General features: G+C 50.0%; 1 protein-coding gene across 4 annotated transcripts in view; it reads right to left on the minus strand.

Moving 5' to 3' along the window:
- TNIP1 (TNFAIP3 interacting protein 1) overlaps positions 1-19,246 on the minus strand; it is a 41,996-nt gene extending 22,750 nt beyond the window's left edge. For 2 of the 4 annotated variants that reach the window (XM_033096910.1, XM_033096911.1), the window contains exons 1-4: positions 19,086-19,244; positions 4,236-4,407; positions 2,931-3,065; positions 1,454-1,539 (exon numbers count right to left, since the gene is read on the minus strand). In XM_033096910.1, coding sequence (XP_032952801.1) covers positions 1,454-1,539; positions 2,931-3,065; positions 4,236-4,371 — 357 coding nt within the window. In that variant the 5' untranslated portion in view covers positions 4,372-4,407; positions 19,086-19,244. Of the gene's footprint in view, positions 1-1,453; positions 1,540-2,930; positions 3,066-4,235; positions 4,408-19,085 lie in introns of all 4 variants that reach the window. The other 2 variants (XM_033096912.1, XM_033096913.1) reach the window with 2 other exon arrangements.
- Between the last annotated feature and the right edge of the window lie 3,773 nt (positions 19,247-23,019).

Below are 23,019 nucleotides of genomic sequence, written 5' to 3' on the forward strand. Positions count from 1 at the left end.
CACTCCTCCTCTGGGAAGCCACAGCTGAGAGCAGCAGGGAGCGGGCAGAGCATGGGAGGACAAATTCCTTTCTCACACCCCGTTTGCTCGGGCATCCCCTGCGTGCAGAGGCGGAGCTCATCGGGCAGTTACACATCCCTTCATAGGAGACCACAACGCAGGATTCCCAACAAGTCTGCCCACAACCCACGGTGTCATCTGAGGTTACGTCCTTTCTGTGACCAATTTCCTCATCTGTATAACGGGAATATTGGACTAGCAGGTCTGGAACCACTAGAACTTCAGGATTTTTTTTTTTTTTTAACTTGCACTTTTCAAGTGTTTTCATGAACTCCGTTATGGTCAGATGCTTATATCCCCTTTGGACAGATGAGGACACTGAGAGACCTTCGTTAGTTAATGTAAAAGTAGGAACTGAACCCAAAGCCTGCAAATCCAACATTCCTGCTACGGCACCAGAGCTGTCTCCCGGGCCCAGGTGTCCCCAACTGGTCACTTGGAGAATACAGACAGCAGTTAGTGTGGCCACTGCCAAAGTGGTCTTGTGCCAGCCTTGCCCATCTAGTCCCAGAGAGCCCAGAGAAGGGACTGATCTGGGATAAGTTCCAAAGACACGTGAACAAATTTGTTTTAGGATTTGTTTTAGGATTCACCCAACTCCACCGTGGCCAAGGAGTGTCAGTCTTTTCCACATCTCTCAGCCACTCCCAGCAGACACGCCGATGGTCCCTCTGAACCAGCAACTGACTCTGGGATTGCCCTTCGACTTGGTCTTCACAGACAATGTCGGCCTTCCCTCATCCCAGGACCGGGAAGACGGAGGGGGACCTCTGCCCCAGCTCCCGCTGATCCTTATGGCCCTCGGCCCTGCCCTAGGAAATTTTTCACCTCCACATTTCCCCCACCACCTATGTGACCTTGGAAAATGCTCTTCTCTCTCTGGAACTGATCTACAGGAGGAAGATGCGAAGGGCTACAAGCAGGTGAGTCCCTTCCGGTCACAGAATACCACACTAAACTTCTTGAGGCAAATCCACAGAACACAGTGTCTGAGGCCCCTGAGAACACGAGTTCTGTCACATCCATCTGTTTTCCTAATACTGTGCATAGTCAATACATGCGTCGTATTAGGTGTTGGACAAGCCAATCTCAAGCTTTCTGGGGCCTCAGTTTCTCCATTTTCAAATGAACATCATCGTTAAAACTTACTAGGAAGACGCTGGTATGCACAGGAATTCCGTATCAGAGTCTTCCTAGTAAGTTTTAACGATGACGTTCACCTGAAAATGGGGAAACTGAGGCCCCAGAGAGATTGAGATTGGCTTGCCCAACATCACACACCAAGTCGGAACGTGGGCTTCTAGACTCTGACCCTTTCTCTTCATGTCCCTGTATCTGCCAACAGGACCTTGAAGTCCAGGTAACTTTCAGCCAGGACTCAAATGCAACTTACACTGGATGGAGGTTTTTGGACTGGCTCTGGCGTGTCACTGGGGAGTGCAGGGTCAGCAGGGGGTGCTGGGACATTTGCATCCTTTCCTGGAGATTTAAGAAAACATGGATGAGCAGCAAGGAAAGGGGAAAAGCCTAGGTCCTGCCCCCTCAAAAACAGCCCTGGCCAGAAGAGTTCTTACACAGAGTTCCCTACATGAGCCTGGGAAAATGGGAGGTGGTCCCACCAGGGCCAAACAGTCTGGGGAAATGACCAGCCCTGGAATTATGAGACAGAACCTGTGCAGAAAGACTATCTTTTCTGGACTTGCTAGGAAAATCCCAAGATGGCCACTGCTCCTTGCTACCCTGGACCTGTCTCAATGATGACAGGATGATAGTGTACAATTAATGAAGTGTTTTTATATTTATTATCTCAGCTAATTCTCATGACAGCTCTGCATTCCCATTTTATAGGTAAGGAAACTGAGGCATGGAAAGGTCCCCAATTGGCCCACAGTCACACAGCCAGCAACTGCAAAACCAGGACTCAAACTTGGCTCTCCCTCCCTGACCTCCTAGGGCTCTTGCTGCAGGGAGACCCTCGAGGGGGGCTACACGACTCACTCTGGGAGTGGGCCCAGCACCAATCTGGAACTCAGGAAACATTGCTGAATGGACACGTGGAGGCTGGAAAGCACCCAGTGACTGCAGCACAGTGGACTCTGAGAGCGTCACTTTCTTCCATGTGTCCATTCAGCCAGGATAACTACCAGCCAAATGGAAGGCCGGTACACTGGCCTGGGCCAACTCTGTAAGGTGGGACTGCAGCTGGAGGTCTCTGAGCCTCACGTGGAGAGACCTTTGCCTCCCTAGTCCCAGACCTACCCTGGCCTTGGAGACATGCCAGAGGAATGCGTGGTGGCCACACACAGGACTTTAACCCTTAGCCCCAGTCAGTGCTTTCCTTTAACAGGTACCACATGTAACATTACATCTGAAATACACTGCAGCAGGCCAACAGGCAAGTGCAGATTCTTCCACGGTCCTCAACTTCCCCAGCTGTAAAATGGAAGCGGGGGAAGCCAGAACAGAGACTTTTGACTCATAGGCCAACTGTGGGTGCCTTGAACTAGATGCCTGGAACACACTGCCTGGTACACAGTAGCTGCTCATTAAATATCTGCTAAATAAACATGCTGATAAAGATCCTGAGGCCACATGTTGGGTGCAGTGGATTGTCGTGATCCATAACTAATGTCTGCCAGGGCCTCAGAAGTGCTGAGTCACCAGCCATTTCTGGACAAGATTATTTTGAAGTCCCATCCAGCATCTGGGGGACGCGGTCACTAAAACATGACTGCGAGGATGGTCTGTCGCCCAAGGGTAAACGAAGGAGGTGTGGCTTTCTGAACGAGACGAGAGTCCACTGTTAAGGGTTTAGGGAGTCCGGAGTACAAGGGAAGGAAGGCGGAGGACAACCCAGGCTCCCCGTGGACCTGTGAGCTCAGGCAGGTGGTCGAAGGAAGCCAAAGAGGGAGATGGCGGTGGGAGCAGCTCACTGTCCTTGACTAGCTCCTCTGCCTTCTGTCGCAGCCTGGATGCTTCCATCTGGGACTCTTCCAAAAGCTCCCCTGGAAAGATAAAGGGGAAAGGAGGAGCAAAAGGAATTACTAGCTCTGCGCACCGATTCTCACTCCGCTATGCCCCTAAGCTGCTCAGCCTGGCTTTTGAAGCTCCAGGCTCACTGTCACCACTGCCTTGCGGGCTGAGTGGGAAGCATGTCCTCCTGACCCACAACCAGACACAGGCGGATAAGGAAGAGGGCCCCACAATCAGGGAAAAAGGAGTGGAGAGGAACAAACTCCTGGCCCCCCGTCCCATCCCCACCCCCGCTTTCTGCCCCACTCCAGCCACACCTGGCCAGGACTCCACAGAAAGCCAGGGGCTCTTAGGCCTATCATCACGGCACCCGGGGGCTTCCCACGGCCTATGCCCCTAAAGACAGGGGCTGCCTGAAGGGGCACTACCAACCACCCCTCTGGGCCTCAGTTTTCCTCCTCCCACAAGTGGAGAAAGGGAAACTCCACTCTTTCTTCCCCAATCTGCCATTCCAAACAGAGGTCTGCGAAGCAAGGAGAGAGCATTTGGAAAATCAGGGAATTGGGCTCGATCCCAAAGCCTAAGAACAGAGAAGGTGGCAGCAAGACAAAGGGAAAGGCTTAGGAATTAGAGGGAAGAGAGGTCCTTCTGGATGGGGGAATAGATGAATGTCTCACACGGAGGAGGAGATGGCATCTCAGCTGGGTGCTGAGGGTGGGCACCACTCAGTCATATGGAGGTAGGTGAGGTTGCCCTAGGCAGTGGGGACAGCTTAAGGAAAAGCCAGGAAAAGAGAAATCAAGGGATCTACTCCCCTTTTGCTTCACGCCAAGCTCGGCTCTCTGCTCCAACACTTGGGGACCATACCCTGGTTGCCCGGTGATGTCAGCTCTCCCCCTTCCTGGTGCTTCTGGAAGACCAGGCCACAGATTGGGCCTTCCAGCTCCCTCTCCCTGACCCCATGTCTTTTTCTCAGTCCCTCAAGGTATTCTGAGGTCTGTCATCATGGTTCTGGGGTGCTGGGGATTCAGGGCTGGCAATGCTGCCACCATGCTACGGAAGCGCATAAAGACACAGCTGTGGGGCAGGAGCCAATGCAGGGCCAGGAGGGACAGAGGGATGACGTGGCTGGAGGCATATGCCAGCTGCCATTGCAGGCTACAGGAAGGAGGTTTGCGGGGAGAGTGCAGGGTCTGCTTTACCTAACATCTTTATCCCTTGCATTTTTTCCTTTAGTCGGGCATTCTCCTCCACTAGGCGCTCAAAAGCTGTGGACACCTCTCCCGGGGGCACGCTGCCCCCAGGGTCGTAGATCCGGTATGGTCCTCTCCCTTCCATGAGGGTGGCTCAGCCCCTGCCGTGGTGCCCGCCTGGCTGTAAGGACAACAGCAGGAAATCAGGGGGCTGGCCAGGCCACTGAGGTGTCCCAGAAGGCAGTCCCCATAAGCCAAAAGAGAATACAGCACTTCAGGCTGGTGTGGCCACAGCACAGCAGAGCAGGACAGTCACCTCCTTTGATCTGGACGCTCTGCCTCTTTTAATGCAAGCTAAGAACGGCATACATTTCTTTGAGCTGCCTCACAGTAGTACTCGTTCATTTGGAACAACAATCAACTGCGAGGTACAATATGGAGTACAAGAAAGAACACTGGACTTGGGAGTCAAAAAACTTGAGTTCATGTCCTACCGGTGGGGTCCAGAAAGACAGGGACCCTGCATCACTGCATTCTCAGGGCCCAACACAGTATGAGCTAAGAAATGAATGCCAATAAACACCAAATGAATAAACGGTCTAACCATTAACTCACTGTGAAATCGTGGGCAGTCGCTTCCCCTCTCTGAGAAGGGGAAATGAAAGTCTTACACTAAATCAGTGATCTTTAAAGTGAAATACTTAGGCCCTAAGGGGTAAGCAAGTCAACCCAATCCAAAGTTCCATTTATATGTATATCATCTTTTTTTAAAAGAAAGAAGAAAAAACCCTGACTAATATTTAATATACTAATTGACACTGTTACCCTCCTCCTTCCGTCTCATATCGTGTATGGACTGTCCCTTCCAGTTCTAAAGAACACATGAATTTTCCACCAAATCACTACCTACTTGCTCAGCAAGTGTTCTGCAGTAATCTGTCCAATTTCATCCGCTTTATTTCACTTGAAACTACTCTGCGAAGTGATTTCAGAATCCTAGTTCTGTGACTTAATAGAGAAACTTCTTTCTTGCATTCGCGCATTCATTTAACAATTATTTATTGAGCATCTTACTCTGTGCTGGGTACTAGTCTGGGTGCTGGGAAATTCTCAGCAAACAAAACAGAGAAAAATCCCTCGTACTGCTTACAGTATAGTGGTAGAAATGTTAGATACATAGATACAATATTAGGGCTAGTAAAAATATCTATGGACAAAAATTAAGCAGGAAAAGTATGAGGCAGGGACTTCAAATGGAGCTGTCAGGAAAGGATTCACAGAAGAGTTATTTTAGCAAAGACCTGAAGGAGGTGAGGGATCTAGCCATGCAGATATCTGGGCAAAGAATATTCCAGGCAGAGAGAACAGTAAGTGCAAAGGCTCTGAGGCTGAAAAACTTGATCTAGCCTCCAGCCCTACAAAGAGCTCCCTAACACAAAAGAGCTCCAAAGGCCTCTACCAGGGACCTCAAAAGGACTTGGGGCCCCGAAACCTCCCTCCTGAGATCACCACCCCCAGGGCAAAAACTGTTTCAGTCAGGAATCCCCAAAGGCCCTTTAAGCACCCACACAATGTTCCCTGAAAGAAAAGAGTGAAAAAGGACGAATAATAGCAGTCACCATTCATTAATCATCCATGGGCCAGGCACTGCGTTCAATGCGTCAGATGCGTTATCTCAGTTAAGCTGCACAACAACCCTAAAATTCGTAATTAAACTATCCTCATTTTATAAGGGAGGTTCAGTGAGGTGAAGTAACTCCTCCAGGATTACATAACCAGCCTTGAGAGCCTACATGCAAATCTAGCTCTGCCTAAGAAAGCTGACTTCACTCCCTGCTACTTTCCCACAGCTCCCCCAACAAGACTTAGGCCAGAGGAGTTGAAGCCAATTGGGAGAACAACACAGGACTATATCAGGTAACTTCTGGGCTGTTTCCCCTGCTTCGCAGCGCAAGAAATAACAAGGGTTTTGCCCAGAGGGTCCACATTACCACAGAAAGACAGGGGCCAGAAAGAAAAACAATGTTCTGGTGAGTGGGACCCCTCCCCCAAAGACTGACAGAGAGACTACAAAAACAGATGCTCCCACGCCCTGCTGGGCCCCACAGAGGCAAAGGACAGCTGCCTACCCTCCCAACACAAAAGTCATCACTCAGCTTGCGGGGGGCGGGGGGGGGGGGCTTGTTTTTAACTTGAAAGGTCAACGCTACACAGCAGAGCAAGAAAACCCTGAAGTGTTCACTGAATTCAGACACAGTGTGGGTAAAGCACTAAGTCCAATGTCTGGCACACAGCAAGGTGCTCAAAAAGGTGGGGAGTGGGTGTTTTGTCCATGCTCACCTTTCTTCTCATGTGCCACTCCAGCAAAATACTTACTGACCAGGATGGAATGTATCTGACTGGGGGAAGCATTTGCGCATTTGGCTGAGACCTTCCTGAAGGCAGGCGCAGGCTTTACACAGCAGGTCTGGCACGTGGAAGGTGAGCCATCATTGACAGGGGAATGGAGTTCATGAACGGGGGAGACCGGAGACCTGGAAGGAGCTTGTAGCCACCTTTGGTGCTAAGTAGTAGCAGGTGTCCTGGTTCCTGCTCACCACTCAAAACTCCCCCTGAACAGAACTCACAGTTGATATTATAGGATAATCTGGGTCTGCTTTTCACTCCACATCTGCTCCTTGAGAGCAGGGGCCAAGACCATCCTGTCTACCAGAGTATCCTGACAGTGGTCCAGAGGAGAGCCTTAACAAACCTCTCATCAAAGCAGAACGAGAAAGGTCCAGAGGAGCCCTTGACCCGGCCCCTGCCTCCGCAGAGGCTAGACACAAACATTCCAAGAGCCTGCCCGTGATGCACTCACCAGAGGCACTCTGGCTAACCATACACTTCCAGAATCAGAGCTGGCACAGCCACGCTCCCTCAGAGATGCCCAGATGTAAGGCCAGGTGACACAGCAGGATGCAGGATCCAGGAACTGAAACCCACCTCCGCATCCTCCAAAGCACATAACGCTCAGGCTCTCCCTCGGCCCTGGGAGCTGACAGGGAAGGGGGTACTGGGGAAGCAAAAGAGGGGTCAGGCACTGCTATTCTCCCCAATTCCAGCCATGGCAGGCAGAGCTTGGGGGCAGGGGGAGAGAACAGGCTGCCAGGCTGTGCGAACAAAGACGAAACAGCCTACCGCGAGAAAACCCTCTCTGCAGCTCAGAGGAGCCAGCCAAGGGAGGGCCTGGACTTCTGGAGAAAAGACAAAGAGCGAAACAGGGAATTTCCACATCCCGCTGACCTCATGCCCAGATGGTCGGCGGCAGTTCCAGAATGACTGCCGGGTAGATGGGAACTCTCCTAGTCAGTGTGGTTTTTATAACCTTTCCTGAAGAGAGGATTCATTCCCAGGATGACAGAGCTGAAAGGGAATCTCCGAGAGCAAAGAGGCCAAGCCCCGTGAGCAGGCATCCAGCGGCTCTCTAAAAGAAAGGCTGCAGGATTCTCCTGCCCCCCAGGCTGACAGCACAGGTCCCTCCCCTCGCCTGGGGCAGTGCTGGAGCTCAGTGCCTCAGGTGCTGGGCTCTGAGCCCACTGGACTCTCCCTGAGGGAGGGAGGGCTGTCAGTCAGGGCCAGAGCACAAAGACCAGCGTCGCCCAAAGGGAGGCCAGAGCTGGAGCCAGAAGGTCTCTGCTCTCTCTGCAGGCTGCCCGCTGCCTGTTCCTGCACTGGGATCCCACTACAAAGCAGAGGCCCCACCCCATGTTCTTTCGGGGTCTGTCCCAGACTCCATATCTACCTGGGCCTGGTTCCAGCAGCTACAGATCAGCAGGTGACCCCCCAGCAGTGGGACACCAACCTGCCTTCCAAAAACACAAACATCCAACGCAAACCTTCTTCCAAAACAAGACCTCAGCTGGGGGGTTGAGGGGCACGGTATGTTCCCACAGCCCGCCCTAAGGGGCCCTGGGGTGCCCGCTGGAACCAAAAAGGCCCAGTTTGGAGGCAGAAAGGGGCCCAGACAGACAAGCCAGGCAGCAACCACAGAGTGTGAAGATAGAAGTGATGCTGTTGAAACTGAAGAAGCCACCAACTCGAAAGAGGTGGAGGAAGAAGTGGCAGTGATGGGGTGACAGGCAGCAGCTAAGGGGGTATCAGGGGACGGGAGTGTGGGCCCAAATCGCAGCCTCCAGCCAAGAGCAAGAAGGCTGAAAAAGGCAAGATTTGGAATTAAACTTACATTCCAGCTTCTGCATTGAAATGCTTCAGCCCATCTGACTGTCTTGTGATTAGCCATGTGCTGACTCCAGGAGGGGGGCTCCCTGCCCCCAACCCCCGAAATGATATGAATTTGCATAGCTAGTAACATTTGCAAAATACGTAGTAGTTTCCCAAGCATTGTTTTTCCCTCTGATTGTCACAACAGCCTTGGGAGAAAGGCAGGACTGATGTCTGCTTGACAGATGAGGAAACTGAGGCCCACTTGGGAACTTAATCAGCCCGATCCCAAGCTGCTGGGCACTGGCTGCATCCTGGGACCAGCTAGGCCCTGCAACCATAGGAGAAGTGACATTGTCCCTGCCCCAGAGGGAAAAGTCCAAGCAGATCTCTGGTATTGCGAGTCGGGAGGTCACAGCAGCCAACAGTTACCTCCTCGGGCAGAGGCAGGGGCTGCCAGAAATGCTGGTGACCAACAGGTGAAGGAAAGGGGTCTCCGGGAAAGAAGGCACCAGACAGAAAGTAAGAGGGTCCTAGCGGCTGCTCTGCTGCCTGCTTTCATGGCCAGGGGCGAGCCCATCCACTCTCTGCACCTCGTGTGACAGGGAGCTGCCTAGACTCGAGAGAAACTGGGGGATGTCGTAAAGCTGCCTAAGGATCCACGGAAACCCACGGGACAGCCACTAGCACATCAGGGAAAGGAAGGGGACCCAGCACACTGCAGATTTGCAGATTTGGGAAGAAAGGGTCCAAACAGGGCAGGATCTTAGGGTGGAGCCGGTGAGGCATGCAGGGTGCACCACCGAAGGGGCACTCAAGTGCAAGCACGCCACCCTGAGCCAGCACTGTCCTCCCATGTTGCACCAGGGGCCTCGCCCGCGTGCCTCACCCTAGTCCCAGCTCTGTCACCCCTGCAGGCTGTGTGACACTGGACCAAGGCCTCACCTTTCCTGAGCCTCAGTTGTCTCACCTGCAAGACAAGAATCATCATAGAATCTACCTGGGGTCAGATTCAAGAAATTAAATGACATAATGTGTACAGTTAGAAAGGATTTCTCACTTTATACTTCCTGATTATTTGATCTATTTAATAAGAATCATATTCATTGTGTAATAAAATTTCCAAAATTATAATAGAGTGTGTAGTACCTAGCTAAGTACCTGGTACACAGCAGGTTCTTAGTAAAAGGCTGAGGCAGTGCCGTATCTGTGCCCATCTGATTTAAGGGCCAAGTCTCCCCCTGGCCCACGGATTCCTTCTTTTAACACGTGTTTAAGGTTCCTCTGTTGGCTCCGTAAACTGGGTCGTGCTAAGTCACTTAATTTCTGGTAACTGCAAATGACCGTTAAGCAGAGACCCTGGAACAACACCATAGCTACCAAATGTACATACAATAAGCCCATGGACCACGTCACCACACTAAGGCAAGACTGGGGATCACCTGGGCCCCATTTTCCTCATGTGCACGTGAAGAGCACAGCCGTAAACGGGAACATCCTGCAATCATCCCCCCAGGGAAGAGGGGTAGTGAGGCAGCATGAAGCACCTTACACACTAAAGCAAAACTCGTTCCCCACCCATTTCACGGTCAGGAAAACTGTGGCCACAGTTCATCCATCAAAGAGCAGGCTGTGCCCTCTTGCTGGCTGTCAGCAAAGACACAGCACCTCCTTTAGACAGTTTGTGCTCAGGGAGCCCAGCCCGGTGTCCTCACCGGGGAGGAGTCAAAGACAGGAAGTCTTTGCAACCAGTGCAATAATAAAGAGGCTGCAGGCGTCTGGTGGGATATGAGGAATGGGGGCTCGGAAATCGTGGGATCTAGGCAAGGGACACCAGGGCAAGCATCTTCCTCTCACTAAAGGAAGGGTTGGCAAAAATAGCAAGACTCCAACAGCAGGAAGACGAACAATCTTGAAGGCCCCTTCTAGATCTAACATTCCAGAACTTGCAATTTATTATCACCCCTTTCTATAATCTTCTGACCTTGAGAAGGCTCCTCTCCCCAGCTCCAATCCCTCCTAATGCCCGCGGGCGTTTCCTTGACCCCTCAATCCTCCCACAAGCGCTACTAGGGCTGCGGTCTCCTCCCCCAAAGCAGTCAGGTGGTGTCTGCAGCCCTTCACCGGGTCCTCCCCGCCTCCCTGCTCCAGCCCAGCCTGAGGACTGTGTCCCTCAAATACGGCAAGCATCGCCCCTGAACCCTTCTTCCTCTCCTCCTCTACCCTGACTCACCCACAGAGGGAGTCCCACTGTCTCCACTCAGCCTCCAAGACCCAGGCTCCACACCACCAATCTGGGGACAGGGGCGTGGACCAGGGCCATCAGCCAGCTGGAACCACTGCAAAAGAAGACCAAGGAATATCTAAAGCTGGGAGAGGGCCTGACATTTGTCAGGTGCTACCATATGCCAGGCCCTGGGATGTGTCACGATGCACCTTGACTTATTTTCCTCTTACCACACAGAGATAAAAATCATTACCCCTGTTTTCCTTTTGGCTAGAGAGCATTAGCTCTGTTTTTCACATGAGGAAGCAGACTCAGAGAGGTTAAGTCACTTGCTTAAAGACACACAGCTGGTTAGTGACAGAACAAAGAATCCAAAACCCATGTCCATTCCACTGGCATGTACTGCCTGTGAGGCAATGAGCTGAAGCTCAGGGGGATGGAACCAGTCCTGCTGTCTGGCTCTCTGGAATGTGCCACCAAGTTTGCCGCCTCTGCCTCCACATGTCTCTAACTTTGTATGCAATCAGATCCCAATCTACCCTTGATCACCTACCGTCACCAGGGCTTAGAATCTCAGGCTGGAAGGAAACTCAGGGGAAATTCAGTCCATGCTTATGCCGTCCCCAGGGGAGCCAAAGGACTGTGGGTGATCACCTTTAGTGATCACCTTTAGGGACCCAGACCTCCTCCCCAGGGAACCTCGCCTGGGCAGCCAACACTCCCAGTTCTGCTTCCACCAGCCCTTGCTCTTCCCCTGAGGTCCCCTGGAACAAAGCACGAGATGTCTCTCTTCTCCATGTCCACCCTGGAGCGATGTGGACCTGGCAGAGTTCTCCTGAAGCTGATCAGCCCCTGTTCCTGCCATTGCTCCTCACAGAATCTGCACTGGCTTCCACCCCCCTCCGCAACCACCCCCCTCAACCCTCCACTTCTACCCTGTCTGTAGCTGGTCCTGACACGGAATACAACACAGCAGGTGTGGTTAGCCTGACCAAACAGGGAAACTTTCACCTCCACCCTTTTCCATACTTGTGTTTCCCTGAAAATAAGACCTAGCCGGACCATCAGCTCTAATGCGTCTTTTGGAGCAAAAATTAATATAAGACCTGATCTTAGATTAGATTAATTATATATAACCCAGTCTTATATTATAGTAAAATAAGACCCGGTCTTATATTAATTTTTGCTCCAAAAGACGCATTAGAGCTGATGGTCCGGCTAGGTCTTATTTTGGGGGAAACAGTATTATGTTTCTATCGATGTCACCTCATGTACATTTGTTTTCTTATAGCTGGGTCACCCTTAGCAAAGTGTACCCTTTCTTAATGACGTCAACAACCTGCTTATCATACGCCTAACTGGCTGAGAACAAAGTTCTCTTGTAGAAAAGTATGCTTGAGGAGGTTTCAATTATCTAAAGGGCCACAGGTAACTAACTAATTGTGTAATCCCCTATCTATGAACCTGGAAATCTTTGCATCACGGTACACAGGGGCTGCACAAACATGTGCCTGCCACCTGCTTTGTAAGAGCAAAAACATCCTGAACATCCATCAAGAGGGAACTGATTTAATAAACTAGGGAGTACTCATTCGATGGAATACTATGCAGCCATCAAAAAGAATGGGGCAGACTGCAATGACACAGGAAGATGCCCATAAAATATTGTTAAGGGATAAAAAAGCAAAGTATGAATTAGATGTATAACAGTGTACTATTTTTAAAAAATCAAGTGCGTGTGTATGTGTGTAAAATCTCAAATGTGCATAGGGAAAGGTCTGGAAAGACACATACCAAACTGCTACTAGTAGACAGCTCTAGAGTAGAACAAGGGATAAGGAGAGAGAAAAAACAAACAAACAACTTTTATTTTACCTACAATTGTTTAGCTCTTTACAAGGGAAATCGGGTCTTGTTCTATTTTTTAAAAATTAATTTTAAAATACAGCAGGAACGGGGTAGGGGAGAGAACGGGGTAAAACAACTTTTACTTTTTACTTTATACCTTTTGTATTGCTTGAGTTTTTTTGAGTTTTTTCCTTCAACGAGCACATGTTATTTTGTAACCTTTTAAAGGGAAATATATATATATGTATATATATATGGCTGCGAACAAAGTTCTCTTGTAGAAAATACACATACACATATATTAATTTAAGTGGCTTGACAAGGTTAGAATGATAGGGAAGACCTGTTCTACACCAAATGAGGCTGAAGGGCTGGGCTGGGAAGGAGTAACAGTCTCCTTACTATGTACCTGCTTCACGTGGACAGACAAGGCTACAGGGATATGATCACGGATAAGGATGGAAAGTCCAGTGACAAGTTTTCTGGTCAAGGAATTTGGTGGGTGGAGAGTTGGCAGATATAGAGGAGCGTATCCACGTGGAACCTGCCGGGAAGGATCAGCCTTCAGGAAGGTGAGGGCTGGCCTGGAGGTGCCAGAGGAGGGAAGAGAAGCACCAGACTTTGGATAACCGTGCTCGGCTGGGAACAAATGGGAAGCTCCCCACCCACGGCTGTGGGACCTCACACTGGGCTCTACACCTGCTTTGCTGGAGAGGAAGCCCGGTCCAGACAGGTGCAGAGCTTGGCTCAAGGCCACTTAGTTCCCCAGGGATAAAGAGGAACCCACACCTGATATCACGTCCCTGGTCCCCACCCTGTACGTCCCACGGCCAACTGTTCCTTCAGGAGAGCTGAGAAGGCAGCCCAAGCAACCCCAGTCCTCTTCCCTTCTCCCCCCATGCACGCCTCCTCTCAGCTCCTGGGGTCCACGGTGCCCACACTCCAGGACTAGATGCCCGGCTTCCCTCTCAGCAGCTGGGACCTCACCCTGGCCAGGAGGAGCCCCTCAACTATCAGCTTTAGCGACGAAGGGCAGTAGGGCCGACCTTGGGACAGAAGGGATGGGGGACTCAACTGACTTTTTGCCTCCCAGACCCCAATATGTCCAAAGCTGGTTTATCTAATGAAGGGCTTCTCCAAGAGGGATGATGATAACTTTTGAGAATCCTTATGCCAAATATGATGGAAAGAAGGTTTAATAGGTTCAAATCACAGCTGTGCTTTCTCACCAGGTGACCCTGAGCAGACGTCACTCACCTTGTTTCTCTCTATAGAAATTCTGTGAGGACCAACTAGAAAGTGTAGAGCTCTCTATAGACTTTAAAGAGCCATAATGGCTAGGAAGCAAGCATTGGGTGGGGGTAAGACGACTCGGATAAAAGCCGACTCGGATAAAAGCCGAAGGTGTCTTGTTTTAATAGCCAAAGCTGGCAACTACCTAATGAAGAAGAAAATGAGTAAATATATTGGGACAACTTCATACTCGGTAATAACTACCCAGTCATAAAAAAGGCATGAACCTTTAGTGACCCAGAGCCAGCTACATAAATAAACATGGATGAGTCGCACAAGTATGTTAAGCAAAACAAGCAAGTTGCAAAAGAATAGAGACATTATAATAGCATTTAAGTAACATTTGAAAATACACAAGACAATACTACATATGGTGTAGGGAGGCATATATTTAAACTAAAACTACAGAGACGTGGGAGAGAATAAACTCTAAATTCAGCAGCCTTGGTACTTCTGGAGGGGAGGGCAAGGGGATGACCGGGAGAAATTTCAGGTGCACAGAAAACGTGTTCCAGCATTTCTTAAGGCGGATGGGTAGGTGCCCAGGTGTATCGCGTTACCCTCTATGTCTGAACGAGTCCTTCGTCGTGTGGCTGTCCCAGGGCCCTCTTCCCAGGGGCTGGAACGGGAGGTGGAGTAGCATTTGCAGAGGCAGAGGTTGGGTGGGGGAGGGGCCAGGGCTCCTTAGACCTCTGCCGAAGGGTGCCATGGTGAAGGCAGAGGACAAAGGTCTCCCGGCCAGCAGAGAGCGAAGCAAGCACTCTCCCGTGTGGGTGGAGACCAAACCAAGGCGCCTGACTCATGGGACACCCCCGAGGCCCGCCCTCAAAATGCCAGCTCTGGCCTCTGAGTATGACTCCTTGGTGACACGACTCCCACGGGACCCTTCCACCTGCCCCCCCACACACACAGATACCCGGGCCACCCGGTTTGTCCACCCCGTAGGTGCTCAAGGACACAGGGGACAGCCTTGCGGTGAGGTCCTGTGAAGAGATGAGTTCCCCAAGGAGGACGGCCCTCAGACAAAGAGGCAGCAGCTCCCCAGGCCAGGCGTCCGTTCCTATGGAAAGAGTGACTGTCCTGGGCCGGTCATGGGGAAAAATATCAAGAACTTCCTGCAACCGGCTATGGTGGCTGCCAAGGTCTATCTAGGGCTTGGGGAGCTTCTCCCTACTTCCCTGGGTCTTCCTTTTGGCAACTCTCCCATGGGCCCCAGAGACCCTGCCTTCAAAGAGGGACAGGGAAAAGAGGGGCAGGCACACACTCGGGCAGGCAGCAGGGGTGCAGCAGGCAGAAGCGAGGAGGGTGGGCACGAGGCCTAGCCCGCTAGGAAGGGCTCAGAACCGAGGGAGCCAGAGAAAGGGCGGCCCAATCACTGGGCTACCGAGATTTTAGAGCTGGTAGAGGACCCCCAAAGATTCCAGCCAGAGCAATCCTTTCTGTTTGCAGCTGGGACACCAAAGCCAGCAGAGGGAAGACAGCTGCACACGGATGTGAATGACACAGAGGGGAGGTGAACCAGGGTCTTCTATGGCCAGCTACGCCCTCTTTACCACAGCACACTGCTGCCCTCGCTCTCTCATCCCCTCCCTCCCTCAAAATGGTCAGGTGAGCAAGAGGGAACAAAGAGGAGGTGAGAAAGGGAGAACCTGCACTGAGCCCCCCACCTCCCTGCAAAGGCAAGCCTTCTGTAATAACGACACTGGGAGGGGCTGCCTGGAAGGCAGGCTCCCTGACCCTGGGGATGGGGGTTAAATGGAAGCTGGATGAACACCTGCTGGGATGCTACATGCTATGGAGCGAATGTAACTCCCCTCGCTCAGGTTAAGCTTCCACTATTCTAAACACAGACAGAAAGACAGCTGCGACAAAACAAAGGAAGCCGCAGCCGGAGAGGACACAGCGTGGTCCGTCCACAGGTGACAGAGGGTAGGCAAGGTTTCCCAAAGCACGGAAAAAAAATGCACCATCCTCATCTTCTGTTGAAATCCCTTCAACATCCTCATGATTATGGTCGTTAACACGGTAGGCAGGGCATTTACGGAGGACTTGACCCCGCATCGGCCCTGCGCTGAGTCTCATTCATTGGCACCCTTCTAGAAGGCAGCCCTGACATCACAGAGTCTTACAGGTGAGGGAGCAGAGGCTGTACCCACACAGGTGTACGTGGAACTCCAAAGCACGAGATTCACACAGTGGTTCTCAAAGCACAGGCTCCGCAGCACCCACTGATCCGACCTCCGAGGGCATAGGCCAGTGAGCCAACAAGCCATCCGGGTGATGCTGACGCATGCGTCAGTTTGCCAACCAAGTGCTCTAGTCACTTCCCAATGCTGCCAACCGGGAAAAACCGATACTTCTCTACCTGGTAGTCAAGACCTTAGGGGTTTTCCTAGCCCAGCTGGTCAGCTCCCCCCACCTACCAGAGCTTTACCCCAAATCCACTGCCCAATCTACTAAGTTCCGGAAGGGACTCAGGCCCCACTCTGCACCTCATCATCTTTCTAGGGCCTGGCCTTGAAGTCACCTCCCTCCAGAAGCCCCCTGCCCCCCTGGTACCCCCAAACTTGCTCCACACTCCAGTAAGAGTTACTGCTGGGCACTTGCTGACACACATGCCGACCAGGCAATGCTCACCGCGCACTTCTCCCCATTCCACTACAAGTTCCTGGAGGGCAGAGCCAGTACTTCGTGCACCCGAGCAGCATGCCACTCTGCACAGCACCGGGCACCAGGGCCACCAGGAAATACGTGCTGACTATCGGAAGGAAAAAATAAAATGCCTCGGGAGCAAGTTCTGCGTCTCATCCTGACTCTGCCACTACCTCTCCGGGACAAGTGTCTTCCCACTTCTATGGCCTCAGTTTCCTCACCTGTGAAATGCCCCCTTATTCTAGTTTCTTCGAATCTACTCATCTACTGAACAAAACCAGCAGAGCCTTATCCAGACACTCTTATCAAGTATCAGGGATGCATGCGTGAAACTAAAGAGGTCCAGGTTCACCCTTCTATTCCAGGAAAAGAGCAAGACAGAAAACAAGTAAACACAGAATAAGTTTTATGTATAGAACTTAATGTATGCCAGACATTAAGTTCTATACATATACTTTCTCATTCACAAATAAACAAGATTATTTCATAGCGTGATAAATGCATGAAAAAAACACATAGTATTATGACAGAAAGTGAAAAAAGGGGCTACTTTGCATAGAAAGGTCAGGGAAGGCCCCTCCAAGGAGGTGACATTTGAGCTGAGGCTTGACAGATAAGGAAGAACCAGCCATGGAAAGAGCTGGGGAAAGGTGTTCCAGGCAGAAGGAATAGCACAAACCAAGGCCTCAAGGCAAGAACAAGCTTGGCATGTCGGAGAGTTAAAAAAAAGCAGGTGCCGTGGCTAAACTGCAGTAAGCGCAGGAGTAAGGTAGTGCCCAGTAGAGCCCAGACAGGGAGGCAGACAGACGACCTCCTACAATTCTGAGGTGCTCAAATCAGGTCGGCCCGACCCAACCCAGGACATCCGGGCCCAAGTCACAAGCAGCACTGGGGGTAAGGGTATGAGTCAGACCCCACAGCTTCCTGGGGCCCCAAAGGATCTGGTGTGGGCATAGGGGCAGACACCAACACTCAGCATGAGTGCCACGACATACCCACGGGACACCCATGGCTGGAGCAATCAGAGTCACATTAAGTATGTAGAACACAGGACATTCACGGCTGCAGCTTCCAGAGGGACATGATCAAGTGCTTCCATGAAATGCCAATCCCTAATCACATTATTTTCCCAGGACACAGTCAGGACAGGAGCCTTCGTCAGCGGAGAGGGAACATGGAACCTGGCCCAGGGTTTAAGACTTACTAGTCTTGGGCAAATCTTAACCTTTTGGGGCTTCAGTTTCCTCATCTGAAAATTGAGACTACCAATAATGATGATCTCTTAGGGTTGCTGAAAAGATTAAATGACATACTGAATGTAAAGCACAGTGCCTGGCACATGGTAAGTGTTCATAAATGTAAGCTGCTGTTATTACCATTACTGGTTTTTCACTGCCTCAATTCTCCCTGCTATAAAACAGGGATATTAATACAACATCACAGGATTACCATGAGTTTGTACTAATAAATATTCCAGCCTCCAAATGCAGTATCCATTATCAGGAATAAAAAAAAAATTTTTTTTCTGAGAGTCACCTTTCCTGACCTCTCATCAGATGCCGAATTCTCCTCTAGCGTACCCCACTGTATGGAAAGTGAGTAAGTGCTGCTTAAATTCTATTTTGACTCTACTCTATTTTGACTCTAAAGTGATGCATCAGGAATTCACACATTTCCCCACAGTCATTCTGCAAGGAGGTGGGGATGGACGTCGCCGATTCTTCTGCAGCAGCCACAAAAGTCCCACCCTCCCAACCAAAACACAATCTCTCACCTAGTCACACAAAATTCCCACTCACTCCCATACACACAATTAATGAATGTATAATGCCATGACTTCGATACACACCGTCTCTCACAGACACAAACGCATAGAAATGTTCTAGAGTGGAAAAGTCACCCATACGTACAACTCTACACCAAAATCACTCCCAGAAACTCACTACAGCTACCCTGAACATGCACACAACTGTTATCTCCAATACTGTGCAAATATGTTCAACAGAAACAGTGGAGCAGGGACTCAGAAGCCAAATGCCAGCTTTCAGATACTGACTTTGCAACTCCCTCGCTGTGTGACCCCAGTCTCCAAGTGCCTGGGTTTCCTAAACTGCAAAATGGGGATGATAATAATAATAAATCCCATTTTGTGGACGGATGTGACAATTAAATGAGTTTAGATACATGTAAAGGATTTAGATCAGCACTTGGAAAGCGCCCAACAAGAGTTATTATTTTCGTCTTCATTACATGTGCACACAGCTTCCAAAACTGGTCTCCCACGTTGTAAACAGACCCACGCCCGCACGCTCCCCCCACCCGACCGGTGTACACTGCCTGCACACCACCCACCCGCCTGCACACGGTTTCCAGAGCGCTCGCCCAGCGCAGTGCGCACGCGCACCCACCACCCGCCTCCCCCAGCAGGGATTCCCCACGCAGCCCGACCCCGACCCCCGCGGGAGGCCCCCTGCGCCCCTGGACCTCGTGCGCCGGAGCCTAAGAACCCTCGAGCCCAGGCCCCCTGGCGAGGCCTGACCTCCTACTCCATGCCGGGTCACTGCTAAGGCTCTGAACAGCCCGGTTCGGGACTCCCTTCTTCCTGCTCTATCCCCGCTCTGGACAGGCGGGCTTACCTAAGGATGAGGGCCCTGGAGGACAGCGTCCCACTCTCTGCGTCCAGCCCCGGGTCCAGGGACGAGGTAGCGGCCTAGGCCAGGATCTGATTTCAGAGGACTCCGCAGGCTCCCGGTTCCTGGGGCGGGGGGCGGCGACGAGGAAGTGCTGGGGGCTGGTCCGCCCCACCCCTGGGAAAGTCCCCAGCGATTGACGGGCCACTCGCCCAATCGCGTCGCGTTTCCCGGCCGCAGGAGGACGTCAGGGTGGGACCGTGCAAGATAAACAGCTGGTGAGCTGGCGGAGTGGCGCTGGATATACAGTCCAGCCTGCGATTGATGTCCCTGGGTTGTGGCAGCTCCCCCGACGCACTCCCCGTGGCAGAAGCCACGGGTCCCGGAATGAGGCTGCAGCAGCTCTGAAAGCTGGAACTTCAGAGCGGAGACGAGCTGCAGAGACTACCCCACTCTTTCCTTGAGCCGAGTGGCACCCAGGCCAGAGTGGGGAGGGAACTTGCCAAAAGGCACGTAGGAATTTGGAGCTAAGCCAGAACTAGAGCTCAGGGCCCCAGAGTTGGTCCGGGTTGCTCCCGGACTTCTTAGCACAGCTCGTAGAAATTCTGAGCTGAAAGGACCCTTCAAGAATCTTATTGTTACTGCTAACGTTTATTGCTCCAGACATTGTAAACACTTTGCATATATTAATTTGCACAGCCACCCTAGTGAGATGGGTTTTATCCCCCTTTTTACCATAAATAAATATACAAAGCACAGAGAGATAAGATGACCTCAGTAAGTGAACCACGATGCAAACCCAGGTAGGCAAATCCAGAGCCAGCCTCCTGCCCTGCCTTGCTGTGGGCCAGATCACCAAAACAGTCTGTGGGATTTCCCAGATCTGTAAGGATCAGAAACTTGGTTTAAGATTGGGAATACTTTTTTTTTTTTTAAGATCATCATTTTATTTAAAAGAGGGTAAATTTTAATTTCAAAAAGTGGAAGGACCTAACCTAACCGTGGAATAAAGGACAGCTCTTTAAATTGGGTGAATATGACTTGATGAAAAACCTATTACAAAAGACCCATTACATTGGAACTGTTGAAAACAATCATTGACAGGCCCTCATCCTCAGAAAGGATTTGGGGAGCTATTTCACACAGGCCCTCATTGTACTAAAGGAGAGATCTGTCAATCACCTATGAACACACACATACCCTACCCAAGTATATGCCTAATCCAAGAATTCTTTCAGCTTTGTGACATCTGAGACGCCTTCACTTACTTCAAATTTGTTGTCAAATTCTCAAAACAATATTCTAGTTCATTTTAATTATGAAAGGAAGTACACATATACCCTGATTTTAAGGAGAGGGAGAGAAGGAGGGATGCAAACACCAAAGCACCGTTGTGTGTCGTCGATAGGGGAGGGTACAGGGAAATTACCCTGATGTGGCAGCTCTCGGCATCATCTCTACCCATTGGGGCCCCCAAAACTGGCTTTCTTCCTGCTGTGCGTCTATGCTTCCCAAATTGCCTCTTCCTAGAATGCCATCTTCCTAACCCCAACCACAATCTTCTCATGAACATCGAAATTTACTCAAAATATGAAGGGTCTCCAACTATTTGCATTTTGTTTCCAGACTATTTCAGCTGTTTTGGTAAAATGTCTAACCTTAGTTAGGCAAATAGTTTCGTTCCCCAAAGTGCCATCTCACTCCTAGGTGGGCTTTTTGGATAATGCTCTAGTATGACATTAAAAGGTCACACCGTCATCTTTTTGCCTGATTTCCTACTTTTGGATAATTTTTTTAAATCATTACAATATGTGAGAAAACTCATTTCTCCAAAGTCATGACCGCACCCACCCCTCCCAGCCTTTTAAGTCTTAGTTTGACTTTAGAACATCCCACCATGTTAGAGGCCATGGAGACCATTGATCACAATCCCCTATTTGACAGATAGGTAAACTGACGCCTTGATGTAGTAAATGACTTGTTTAAGGCCACACACAGTGAGTGACACAACCAGGGTTGGAACTCAGGATCTTGGCTCCCAGGCTTACAAGGTGTGATAAAAAAAATATGGTCACGGGCGGCCGGTTAGCTCAGTTGGTTAGAACACAATGCTCGTAACACCAGAGTTGCCAGTTCTATCCCCACATGGGCCCACGTGAGCTGCACCCTCCCCAACCAGATTGAAACAACTACTTGACTTGGAGCTGATGGGTCCTAGAAAAACACACTCAAATAAATAAAAGTTAAAAAAAAAGATGGTGGATGTTTAAATTAAAAGGAATTATTATTACAGCAAAAGACACATTGCCATTAATCCCCCTCAAAATACCACCCCCCCTCGCTTCAAACACACTTATCCCATCGTTCTTGCCACTTTCTGAAGCGGTCCTGGAAGTCCTCTTTCGTGAGTGTCTTTAGTTGCACTGTTGTGGCTGCCTCAATGTTCTGAATCGATTCAAAATGTTTACCTTTCGTGATCATTTTGACTTTGGGGAAGAGCCAGAAGTCATATGGTGCCAGATCCGGTGAATAAGGTGGATGAGGACACACTGTCATGTTTTTATTTGACAGAAATTGCTGTACCAGAAGTGATGTGTGACATGGAGCATTGTCATGATAGAGGATGAAGTAAAGACACTCACAAAAGAGGACTTCCAGAACTGCTTCAGAAAGTGGCAAGAATGATGGGATAAGAGTGTTCGAAGCGAGGGGGAATACTTTGAGGGGGATGAATGGCAATGTGACTTTTACTGTAATACATTTTTTTTAATTTAAACATTCACCCTATTTGTTGATCACACCTCGTATGTACTCCTTCCCCTGCATCATGTTGTCTTTACAACATCATGATTTTTCTTTCTTGCAGAAATTCAACACTCATTGTGAACATAGGCTACAGATCTAACTAGTGGTCTTCTAACCCCTACTTACTATGTTTCCTCGAAAATAAGACCTAGCCAGACCATCAGCTCTAATGCATCTTTTGGAGCAAAAATTAATATAAGACCCAGTCTTATTTTACTATAATATAAGACCGGGTCTTATATAAGACCGGGTATAATATAATATAACATAACATAACATAACACCAGGTATAATATAATATAATATAATATAATATAATATAATATAATATAATATAATATAATATAATGTAAACACCGGGTCTTATACTAAGTTTTGCTCCAAAAGACGCATTAGAGCTGATGGTTCGGCTAGGTCTTATTTTCGGGGAAACATGGTACTATCTGGGTGGGCTCTCTAGGCCTCAATTGCTCTCTGAAAAATGGAGATAATAATTGTATCTACACCTGAGGTGATCATAAGGATAAATGAGATAATGCAAGTAAAGCCCAAAGCTTGACACAGAGAAGGCATTGGAGAAATGATAGACATGGATTGCGTGCAGTGGGTGGAACTTCATGGTTAAACCCAGGAATACAGCCTCACCAGGTTCCATCCCATCATCCACATCCACTATGGTACCCTAGACTCTGGGAGCCTGGGAGTGGGGGAAACAGGTGTCCTAGCCTGTCACTCCCTACTATCCCAGATCTGGAAGGAGATGTCCAAGCCAGGAACCTGGGCCTGACTCTGGGAGCTGAGTCACTCAGGCAACTGGGAATCTCTTGCTCTTCCAGAGTGACAACAAGCACCTGCGCAAAGCCCCACCTGGGAGGCGAATCAAAAGGCCGGTGTTTTGTTTTGTTTTGTTTTGTTTTAAAGCACACAGCTTCCCAATCTCCTTTCTGCCACTCCCTACCCCTCCACCACCTCCACTAAGGCTGCTCCAAAGTCACACCTAAATCCACATTTGAGGGAACTCAGAAACATACCCCCAAACCCACTTATAACTGATTGAGCTCTAAATCAAGTGCCTAAAGAGGAGTGGAGGCTGCATATTACAAATATTAAAAGGTAACAGTTGTGGAGTATTTGC

This window comes from Rhinolophus ferrumequinum, chromosome 24 (assembly GCF_004115265.2).
Source record: "Rhinolophus ferrumequinum isolate MPI-CBG mRhiFer1 chromosome 24, mRhiFer1_v1.p, whole genome shotgun sequence".
NCBI classification, from domain to species: domain Eukaryota; kingdom Metazoa; phylum Chordata; class Mammalia; order Chiroptera; family Rhinolophidae; genus Rhinolophus; species Rhinolophus ferrumequinum.